At 37.7% G+C, this 12323-nt stretch overlaps 1 protein-coding gene across 5 annotated transcripts in view; it reads left to right on the top strand.

The window, feature by feature from the left end:
- Positions 1–12323, top strand: part of RANBP17 (RAN binding protein 17) — a 372874-nt gene that overhangs the window by 282446 nt on the left and 78105 nt on the right. For all 5 annotated transcript variants that reach the window (XM_055421802.2, XM_055421801.2, XM_088827772.1 and 2 more), the window contains 2 exons: positions 3901–4004; positions 9674–9762. In XM_055421802.2, the coding sequence (XP_055277777.2) occupies positions 3901–4004; positions 9674–9762 (193 nt within the window). The remainder of the gene's footprint in view (positions 1–3900; positions 4005–9673; positions 9763–12323) is intronic.

The raw sequence follows: 12323 nt of genomic DNA, 5'->3' as shown, positions 1-12323 counted from the left end.
AGTCCCTACCTCTGACCCCTTCCGCCCTGTCGGAGACATAGCAGAGAAGAACATGAAGTAGAGTTGGGGAGTAAAGCAGAACTAATTGAAGACCGCGGTTCATTGACATTGACCAGCCAGAAGATGTTGGACAAACTACTTAACTCCTTCAGCCTCTCCGTTCACATTAAATTGAAGGAAGTAATCATAACCACTTTATAGGATTGTTGTGACTGTTACTGACGTAACTGTACTTTGAAGATAGTAAAGGCTACATAGGTGTTTGTTAAGTAGATTAAGTACCAGATTCATTGGCTGCACATGATACGTACTCAAGAAATAGCTATTGTTATCCAGTCACTACACAAATTCTTGACCCTTTTCTAGGCACTGGGAATACAGTCATGATGAAAACAGACTAGGTTCCTTCCCCAAGGAGCTTCCATTCTAGTAGGAAAAACAGTGAATAAATAAGCAAATGAACAGCCAATTAGTAAGTCCATAAGAAACGTGAAGTCGTTTATGCGGTTGGAAGGTCGGTGAGGGTGAAGGACGCCCACTGTGGTGCTGTTTTGGGTAGAGTGGTCTGGGAAATCCTTTCTGAAGAAGTGACATTTAAGTAGAATTGCTGCTCACATGGCTTTCTTTAGTATTTGCATCTTGACTTTTCCCTTCACATTTTGGTGGCTTTCTCTTATGCTCCTAACGTCCCTGTTTGCCTCAAACTTTGATTGAGGAAAGAGATAGTAAGGAATTTTTAAAATCTGTAACTCAGTATACTACATGAAGGGTTTAAATGTTCCAAGTTCTGAGTTTATCTTTGTTCTGAGTAAACAGCCTTACCTTGCTCCCAGATGAAGGATATTGGGCTGGCAACCTCATTGGCACACTTTATTTGACCACCATAATCACCTCTGTTAAGTTCACGTTAAGCTCAAAACAACAAAAATGTTTCCTGGCTCTCATTTTTAAGTGCCAGACACTAAGCAACAGGGCATACAGGTGTTTTGTCATTTAATCCTCACAGCTGCCTTTAAGAAGTAAATACTATGTCTCTTAATTACAGATGAGTGACGAGAATTTATCCAAAACCAGACAGCTAATAGTGACAGAATCAGGATTCAAGCATAGAACTTTCAAAGCATCCATTCTTTTTAGCACCCTATCTGCCTGCAGTGATCTTTATCACTGTTCTCATTGATCCCATCTTTAGAAGAGTGTGATTACATAGTTGAAATATAATGTATTATATATGTAAGGAATTGATGTTTACTTCAGTTAGTAATTTTTCTGTCTTTGGTGTTAAGAAAGTAAGATGTTTTTAAAATTTACCTTTAATTGAGCAACTACTTTTCATTCACATACACTATTTCCCTTATACATACCAGGCACTGCACTGGGTGCATCATCTATTTTGTGTGTGTGTGTTAAAACATTTAATAAACACAGTAATCTTCAAAGATAGGTATTCCTTCTTATTTTATAGATGAGAAAACTGACACTCAAAGTGTAAATATCCATACTTGAAAAGTATGTAGTGGAGCCAGACTCTGGGTTTGTTTATCGCGGGGTCTTATCTACATCGTTCTGCTTCACACAGAAGGAAAAAGATGCGTTTTAGCTCTCCAGGAGCAAAGCCAGAGACACTATCATTGTAGGCTGATAGATCTAATCATTTACATACACACATTATAAATTTTATCTCATTTAATCCCCACAGTAACCTTCATCTAATGGTGGTAGTGGTGGAATGATGTAGGTGGTATTTTTAGTGTTAGGGTTAGCTATCTGCCAAAATATCTGCCATTCCCATCAGACTGACAAAGGCCATCTAAAGAATCAAACAGTGCTGTGGGAACCCAGAGGAAGATGGGAAAGCTTGCAGTAGAATCTTAGTATTTGAAGGGGAGTTTGATTCAGACATTAGGAAAGCTATCATTTAACCAAGGCTTTGAAAAATAAAACTAGCTCCTGTAAAGATCTCTAATGTTAGCACCAGTTGACAGAGGGTGTGTCTAAGAGGAGTAACTTGGTCGCATAGTCAACTTTGCCGAGCGGAGATTTTAATCTGGAGTCAGAACACTGCCATTGCACCACGAGGTCACTATAACTTGGTTTGCCTTCACCTACTACCCTGATCCTTATGTTAAACAGCATACTAGGAAAGAGTCATCAGCCTTTTGACATCTCTTTGTCAGCAAAGCGAAGTCCCTGGATCTGTTGGACTCCAGAAACAAAGTGTATACATGTAAAGGGAAAAGAGAAGCCACCAAAGATCAGGGTCAAGCCGGATCAGCCACTCCTTAAGAGGCAAATGGTCCCAATTCTGCCATTGATTTTCTGTGTGTGTCGCCTTGGACCACACGTCCTGTTGTTGTTCAGTCACTCAGTCGTGTCCAGCTCTCTGCAACCCCATGGACTGCAGCATGCCAGGCTTCCCTGGCCTTCACTGTCTCCCAGAGCTTGCTCAGACTCATGTCCACTCTCCTTATCTGTAGAATAACATGTAGGCCAGTATTTCTTAAACATTTGCATGCATCTAAATTACCTGCAAGGAGATCCAACCAGTCCATCCTAAAGGAGATAAGTCCTGGGTGTTCATTGGAAGGACTGAATTTGAAGCTGAAACTCCAATACTTTGGCCACCTGATGCGAAGAGCGGACTCATTTGAAAAGACCCTGATGCTGGGAAAGATTGAGGGCTGGAGAAGGAGGGGACGACAGAGAATGAGATGGCTGGATGGCATCACCGACTCGATGGACATGGATTTAGGTGGACTCTGGGAGTTGGTGATGGACAGGGAGGCCTGGCATGCTGCAGTCCATGGGGTCACAAAGAGTCGGACACGACTGAGCAACTGAACTGAACTGAAATTATCTGGAGGGCTGCTTAAAACAAAAATTGCTGGATCTGGGACGGAACCTGAAATTTTATATCTTAACAAATTCCCAGGTGATGCTGATGCTGCTAGGGCAGGGACCAAACTTTGAGAACCACTGGCTTCTTCTCTGAGATCTTGTTTCCTCTCTAATTCTCTCTATTTAAAAAATGATAGCACAGAAATCACAAGATCTAGACAGTATAGTTCCATCTCCAGCTAAGTATGCTACCTTGAGCAAGTCACTTAACATTTCTCTGCTTGTTTCTTCATCTGTGAAGTGGGGCTAACAATTCCCTGTGGCATAGGATGAATGAGTAAACTTTCTCATTTGAAGGAACCCACTTTTGTGAAGGATAGAATGTAAATTGTCAATTGTGCGTATCCATATGTTAAGTGAAGATTCTACCTTCATAGTGAAAAACAGTAGAAAATGTCTCTTCCCACTTTTATGAAAAGAAAAAGAAGCTTATTGCAAAAAGAAATGTACTCACGGAGAATGTACTTAAAATCATAATGACCCATGAGGGACTTTATCCTGTTTTGGCAGGACACCATCCTGCTTCCCTGACATCTATTTAACAAATTAATAAAAAAGAACATAAATAAAAGAGAATAATAACTTAGCACCATCTGGGCACCTGAGTCTGTGAGTCCTTTAGGGCCTTGGCACCTAAAGAGAAAAGGAAAACAGACCCTGTTCTCTGAGGCTTTGAAAGGGGCTTTCCTTGAGGCCTTAGGGAAGCTCTGGGGGCCCTAAGAGCTGAAAGGCTGGGGTGCCTGGGGCATGAGTCTGTTTGATCCAATAAACAGCCAGAGAAAAAAATGGCTGGTAAGTAATTCTGCTATTTCATTTGGTGCAAAAGAGAAGGCAAAACACCAGAATATTCAATGAGCCAAAGCACAGAATGTGATGCGGATGTGAATGCAGGCTGACCCCTTCTCGAGAACATTTCTGAGCCTGAATAAAGGGCTCACTGTGAAGGCTAATGGACAATAGCATGCATTTTAAACCGTGATGACCCTTTTGTTTTTCTGATAGGCGAAGATGAGGATGAATTTGAAAATTTCATGCTGCCTCTTACAATCTCTTTCGAAACAGTGTTACAGATATTCAACAACAACTTTAAACAAGAAGATGTAAAGGTGGGTTTGTTTCCAAACATGAGAAAAGGTGATTTTGTTAATTCTAGGACAAAATCTAGGTATAAATTCAGAAAAAGGTCTGCATATCTGTGTGTGCTTCATGCCCCATCAGTCTTAATTTCCCACTTACATGTGTCTTCTAGGTGTACTTTTCATATAAGTGCTTTTCTAGTTTCTTATACAAATGGACTTTGAGGTTATCAAATGATTGCAGACAATCAGCTTATGATTAGATGACATATTTGTCTCCCGTGGCAGTATCTTTTAAAAGAACATTTCTCATGGGTACGCCACTTTAAATGTCCCTATTCCCTCATCCACCCTGCACTGTATGTTTCAACATATTTATATGGAGGAATGTGCAAATGTACACATGCTAAAATACCACATCTCTAAATATTTTTGAAAAAAGAATTTATATAAATCAGGACTTTATTAAATGGCTAGGCATATATGTATAAATAGGAGCTGGTCTTGAAGTATTGCGTTCTTAAACTGAACAAAGTGATTAGGATAACTGATAGCTAAATAAGGTTTTTATGTGCCTGTGGGAGCCATATTAGGATTGATTTGACAAGTCAGTTCAGCTGTGGCAACAGTCATAATATCTAAGACAACATTATGTTTTATTAGTAAAATCCTTAAGTGTGTAGCAAGCTGTTTGTGACAACACAGCCCCATATTTTAATATGGGGGATGGGGAACACGAGATCTGCTAAAAAGGAGTAACATCTTCTGAAATTCTTATGCATCAGGGCTGTATTAAATAGACTGACACTGGTTATTATTCTTAAAAGACTAATGAATATATACTGATAATGTAGGCACCTTTGCTGGTGATACTTGAATCATGTTTACTGTTATTTGAGATACGGTGAAAATACTGACCGTCATTTTGCACAGCTCCTCTTCTCTGTACCAAAAAGAAATATTAGCACTAAGAAGCCAAATAGAAGAATGATGGCCTTTGGTGATTATTTAGTGTGGTTCATCTACTAAAAAATAATTAACCAAACACTGTTCCTTTTATTTTGAAATAGAGTTTTTGAAATGAATGTTTATCAATATGCAATTGTCATAGAATTTTAAAACTAAAAAAAGATCTTAGTGATTTTCTCTGTAATGTTGCTGAAATTCTCACCAGAGTTTCTGCTCAGGTTAGCTTTATTTTTCAGTTGTCTTCCAAATATTTTTAATGACCGAAAACAGATTTTTGCAACTTTAAGGTGGCTATTCCTGCCCTTTATATCAGAAAAGAAGCAGTAGGATTGAAAAAGAGTATCTTTATAAAAATTACATTTGTCTCATTTGAAGATTTCATTATACTCCAAGCCCGTTTTGATGTAATCCCATCTAGTTTGATAGAAACCATCTTCCTAGAGTCATTTTTAATGGAGTTTCAGTGATATATCCCTAAACCAGCAAGTTCTTAACGACCCTGGAAAGTGACTGCTTGATTACACTTTAACGGTATTTGCAAATAAAATCACAAGTAATTAAGGGGAAATCTCCAGGCTTTTGAGCAAGTTTGATGCATGATAACTGCCTGATTCAGCTTCATCTAGAGTAATGCTGTGTAGGCAACAGCTACTGAGATCAATAGCAACGTAATGATAGTGGCAGAATTAAGTGAGTAACCCGAGAACTGTGCCTCAGAATGCATGCAGCTGCCACGAACCAAGGCCACACAGTGCACTCCGTGCTTCCGTCCTAAATGTTCATCAAAAGACGCCCTGCAGGAAAATGGAGTTAGATGCTCTTTATTGCTGATCGTGTCTCTTGCCACATTTATCAGGGAAATTGGATTAGCAGTTGGCAGCTGCAGGTAGACAAGATTCTGCAGTGATTAAATATGCAGCTTGGCTGCATTTGTTGTGACAGACCTTTAGTAAATTCTACTGTAAGCACCATCTGTCTAATTTGTATAAAGAAAACTTGGTGCTTTAAGCTACCGATAAAGAACTAAATCTGTTGCTTTATCATAAACAAAACTTTTGCACTAAATGCTTTTAAATGTAATTTATTAGGTTAAGGCTATTTTTCGATCATGAATAAATAATACATGCAAAAGTGCTTTCAGGTACTTCATTTTGCAAGTACTAAAGATAAAAACAGTTCTGTTTTGTTCTTCAATAAAGTATTTAGTATTCCAATCCACAGGAGGTGATGCTATTAAAATATCTCTATGAAAATGCCGCAGGACTGCCAAATTCATTTAATTTGCAGCCCTTACCAGGATTTTCTAACTCCCTGTTTATAGATATTTTTCAAATGCAAATTTCAGGATGAGCACAAACATTAAGGACCTACATTGCCAAACTGAAATATGGTTGTGAGAGGAGGAAATGCTGTAAAACTCCTAAATTTATAGCTTTGTTTTCTTACTTAGTCCTAATAAAATTGAAGAGAACATTGAATTTTTGTCTTGGGTTTTTCTTTTCCAAGTAAAGGGGAAAAGGAAGAAACTGCCATGACAAACCCTGACTCTAAAGCATTAGTTCACAGTAAATGTTTCCCCCTATAATTGTACCCTTGGTAAAATACAGCCCAATACCCTGACTACCCATGCATCATTTTTGATTTGGCCATGACGTCATTGGTTTTAAGGAAAATGAATGAAAACTTCCAGGAGGAAAAGGAGCAGTTAAATGGGAACCTGCTATCTTTAGTCCCTTCGTAAAAACTCCACAATGTTGAATTATTTAAAATCCTAGATTTTCAGCATGCGCACATTAAAAGTTTTCGCACTAAGTGCCAAATGTTGCAAACAGCACTTTAACAGAATGATTTTGCTTTGATCCCTGTAGCAGTTCCTGAATAATTTATCACAGGTTATTGCCTTAATTCTGGAGAGGGATAGAGCAATAAAGGCAGATGAAAACACTCCAGTTGAAACACCTTGGGGCCTGCTCATTCCTCTGACACGGCTCTTTTGTTGGAACTATTTAGAGGTTATTAAGATGTGTCTCCAGAATTAAGAGTATGCTGTAAGGATGAAGACAGCCATCTTAATTCTAAAGACAAAGCACAATGACCCTTCACCTTCTTTTGCTTTGCTGTTATTATATAGTAGAATTATGAGGATAATATTATAGCTGCCCCCAGTAGTGCCACTACTGTAAAGGGTCTGTCAGACTTTCCATTAGAAACCCTGTTTTGGGGGTCAGGGTGGAAGGAGTTGCATTTCAGCTGTTTCCCAGCCCATCCATCTCACACTTGGCACACAGACAACCGTTCACCATGCAGGAGGCTGGAACACCAAGCAGTTTCTCCTTGAACTGTCCCAGAAAGGATCCTGAGGATTAGGCACCCCAGACCTGCCCAGTCCCCTAAGCAGCCTCACTTTATCAGGATCTCTCGTTTTTCAGACTAATCAAGTATGACTAGCTATAGGAGAAAGGTAACTTTTGAAATAAACCTCTTTCCACTGTTTTAAATGAGATGGTAAATCGTGCCTCTTCCTCCCCTAAATTTCAGTCAGATCACCGCTCGCTCTCTGAGATTGTTTGGTAGCCTGGTTGAACTAGTTAACAGTTTTCCTTGTCAGTTTACCAGAACTGGGTATGCTTTGACTATCAAGAAAGTACTTCTTTAGTGTTGTTTGAGCATCTGCATAGATTATTTCAGTACTATTGCTGCTTTGAGATAAAAAATTGAGCATGATAAATCTGTTTCTCGCATTAGCACTGCATTTTCCCGCTCAACTGAATCTATTGAAAACATAGTTACTATATTGTAATATGCTTTCTTTGCTTTGTAGTAACATTTCCTAATATTGAACATTGATATAATTTCATAGATTTGAGCCCTTCTATTAACTTCGCATCTTTTAGGAAAGAAAAATTTGTGATAAAATAAGCATTAACCTTTTTGTGTAATAAGGATTGTCTAAAATATTTTTAGAGCCTTTTACACTAGACACAAACTAAAACTCATTTTTCCTATTGACCGGTTTAGAGTTGAATGGTGAGTACCTTATATATATGTGAAAACTTAAGATTATTTAAAGAGTAGCCTATAACCTGTAAGTGTGCATAATAAAAATAGAACCCAAAAAGGCCACTTCCATAGGAAGACTGCAAAGAGAATTAGAATAGAGTTGTTCAAAGAAGACTTCTTAGAAGCTTATTTTGTTCTGGAAGCTGCAAGAAACATGGAAAGCTGAGAAAGAGGAGAAAGGTTCCAGGTGATGAAAATGGGTTCCATAAGAGGCACAATGTGTTTTGTTTTGTTTTTTTTGTTTTTTTAAAGTAGCAATCATATGAGAGAACTACAGAGAGACGAGCCGATTATAGAAAAATAAGTACTGGTAAGTTTATGAAAGGAAAAGGAATAAGTTATTTAAAGAAACAGAAACACACATTCAGGGTTTACAGATTCAGAAATTCAGATTACCATCATTCTATAAGCGGTTACTCAGTATAGAAACTGAATATTCCTATAAAAATACTTCTGGTTATATTGAGCCACCTTTTAGGTATGGGGCATGGGAGGGCAGGGAATCAAAAATTGCAGATCTTTGTGACAGATAAACTATTTCCTATTTTGAAATTTTTTAGCCATTAAATGATGGTCAGGATTCACTTCCAGATACTTAATGCTAATTTAAATGCCCTCCTATAGAGATTTTCATTTGTTACCAAAGTATGAGGGAAAAGAAAATCTGACTAAAAAAAAGTTCAGAGACCGTTTTCTAGCAGAGTGTCTCCACTGAGAGCAGCATCTTCAGAGATCACAGTTGCGTATCTCAGTTACTGCGCCCCTTTGTTTCACAGTTGTGTGTATTTGTACTCTTTGTTCTGACATTCTAGCATCTGCTCATGGGTTTTCTTTCTCTCTGCCCAAACAGCATCCTAAGGACAACTTAATTAAGAGTAAAATCAAATCTCTTTTAAGAGTCAAATTTTTGTTTTGTTTTCTCGAAAGCTAAGTATTTATGGAACATTTATGTATGTATCAGTCTCTTGTTAAGCATTTTTATATAAATTTATTCCTGATTCTACTTCTGTAAGAAAGACATTATTAGCCCATTTTAGAGATGAGAAAACTGAGACTGATAAATTGCCTTGCTTTAAAGTCTTACAGTTAAGAAGTAAAGCTGGGTTTAAATGTAAGTACTCTGATATTGAAGAACTCTTTTCCTTGCTTGGGGAATGTGAGTGCCATTCTGGGTATGTCACAGTACCAATAGGTCATCTGGCCAGTTTTATGTTGTCCTGAGTTACTGAGAATATTCCTTAGGGATCTTTAAATGTCAGTGTACTTTCAGGTTAGACTCCAGATTGCATAGTGGGACTGATTTCTTACAAGCCAGTGTAGTTCAGATTTTTTTTTATAATGTCTAGACCCTGTACATTTCTGTTTTGTGGAATTATCGGTCCTCTTTTTTTAATTCTAATTTGGCATTATTCAGGAAAAAATATGCTAATCTAAATGTTTCTATGCCACTGGAATTATGACTTAGCTCAATTTATAAGAAGCAGATTTGGTCAGCAGATCTGATGGTCTGTTTGCTTAAAAAGTCTATGGCTTTCTATAGAAAGAAATCTGAGCGAGACATTTTAGCTAATGAATCAAAATCAGATATGTGGTCATTATTGCCTGATTATTACTCCATCTGCTCTGTGCTAACGTGAAAATCAATTACTGTGTCTCTTTCCCACTGACAGCGTATGTTGATCGGGCTGGCAAGAGATCTTCGAGGGATTGCCTTTGCACTGAACACAAAGACCAGCTACACCATGCTGTTTGACTGGATGTATCCTTATTACACTGTGACAGTACCAGCTCTGTGCACAGAGGGATGCCAGGCCCCTGGCTTTCGTTTGATAGTATGGCACAGTAGGGAAGAGGAAACAAAGCTAAATGAACTAATGTGTAATCAGCTAAAAATTACAGCACAGTGGCAGCAGTACAGATAACTGAGCACAGCACTTGGAGACCCAGCTCCGAGAGGTCACTTTTTTGGTGCCATTAAATATTGACAACTTAAAAATCACATCCCCAAATGATTGTTTATGTGGGGGTTGTGGGGATTCTTGGGCTAACATCTTTAAATCAAGATCAATGAAGCCTACCATTTGGCATTTTCTAAAGGATTTGGATTTTTACTCTATCTCAAATAGCAGAACTGATTTCACTTTTTCTCTTTGAGGCTTATTCATCACGCTATAGTGTTTCATCATCATGAAAACATTAATGGACAAGAAAAGGGGAAAATAAATGGTTAGGATTTTTCACTTGATATAAAATTTGAATTTACCACTGCCAAGGCTTAGTACAGACAGCAAAAAAATTAAGGAAACAAAATCCCCCGACAGAAATGCCTCATCATTATGAGTAAAAAGAGCATGGATTTGGTGTTAGGCAGACCTGGCTTGAATTCCTAGATCTCCATTTGCTGTGTAAACTTTGGCAATTTTTTTCACCTCTCTGAATTTCCTCATCTAAAAAAAGAGACATCCAGTATCATGGCTTATTGTAACCATAGAAATAGGCAGTGCACTTTGTATTAATATGTCTGGAACATAATGGGTAATCATAGATGTTACTGTTAATATTGTTTTAACAGTATTACATGAATCCTGTTTGATCTTAACAGAAAGTGATGTTTATGCAAATTATATAAGTAACGTAATGTTTTCATGCCTTTGTGTTCAATACAGGAAACCATCAGTGCATAAGAGAAATTCTGTAACCTTAAACAACTTAGTTTTTAAGTGACATTATTTCTCAGTTGCTCTTTTCAAACCCTTTTTATCAAACCTCCCTCATAAACTGCAAAAGAAACTTGTTAAAGACAGTCTTCAGCTGATGGCACATTTATGGCAAAAACATAACAGGATCTGGGCACATTTTAGGGAGATATCCACATGCTACACTTTCATGCATTGGAGAAAGAAATGACAACCCACTCCAGTATTCTTACCTGGAGAATCCCAGGGACGGGGGAGCCTGGTAGGCTGCCGTCTGTGGGGTCGCACAGAGTCGAACACGACTGAAGCAACTTAGCAGCAGCAGCAGCAGCAGCAGTGCTTAGTCGTGTCCGACTCTTTGCAACCCCTCAGACCATAGCCCACCAGGCTCCTCTGTCCATGGACTTCTCCAGGCAAGAATACTGGAGTGGGTTGCTATGCCCTTCTCCAAAGAATAGGTAGACAAAGCTACTCTGAGAAAGCTTTTTTTGAATACTGACTTACATTTTTACTTACTATTAAAACCTACCTCATCAGATTTGTGTGTCCATAGAAGGGTTAGAGATAAGAATTTCCTTCCATTGAGAAATCATGTATGTCTTTGTATCAGGAAATCATGTGCAGACTGTAGACTTTAACATGGAAAGTCATACAACTCTTTTAACCATGAAGAATAAATGAATTACGTATGACTCATTTCTCTAAACACAAATAGAAGCTCACAAAGCAAAAACTCTAATTTATTTCAAAAATTACTAAAACTTCATTTTGGCACTTTAAAATTGATGATTATCTTGAAACTAACTACAATTATAGGATGTCCAACAATTAATGCTTCACGTTTTCCTCATCAATAATCTTAACCAAGCGTTAAGATAAGAACATTCCCCTTACCATCAAAGAATAGAAATATCTGTCATAATTGGTACTGCCTAAAATTTATAGAACATATTATAATTTAACTTTTTGATTAAGCCCTTTTCATTTCCTCACTTAGCTCCTTCTTTTGGGCACCTATCAGAAATGAAACTTTTGTCCAGCAGATGGCAGAAAATAGCAAACGGGAAAACCTTGAGATTTATGTTTTGTTTTGGACTAGAAACCACTGTCTCCTCCTTTTGCCCATAGACATCAATGTTATTAGGGTCAGGGACAGAGGGCGAAGTGTCAGTTAAGCAGGAAGTTATGTTTGATTGCCACACGAGGTGGCTTGGTACCAGCCTTGCTTATAATAATTGAGTTTCAGTAGCAAATCAGCTTCCTTGGGAAAAGGCCAAAGGCTTTTCATAATTGTATTGACAACAAAATGAATATGATAAATGGTGTTCATTCAGTTGAGGCAAGATTTATAGTTTTCCTTTGGGCAAGTGATGAAGAGCAAATATTTATAATAATAGTAAAATTTGTTTAAAAGTTACATTATTTGATAATTCAAAGAGCTTTATTAAAATATTTTGAAATACTTTAAGCAGTTTCAGGTGATAAAGTACAGATTCTTTCCAAAGTATTCTAGTAATATAAAAATGAGTAAGTATATGATTTTTAAAAAAACATAGATATGAAAGTCATTTATTCTTCCTGAAATATTGATATGTCAAACCGTCAGTGATGGTTCTCACATTAC

Source organism: Moschus berezovskii, chromosome 18 (genome assembly GCF_049115385.1).
Source record: "Moschus berezovskii isolate FMDL1 chromosome 18, NW_MosBer_1.0, whole genome shotgun sequence".
NCBI lineage: Eukaryota > Metazoa > Chordata > Mammalia > Artiodactyla > Moschidae > Moschus > Moschus berezovskii.
Note: the sequence above shows the minus strand (reverse complement) of the source record. Positions and strands in the feature narration are given on the sequence as shown.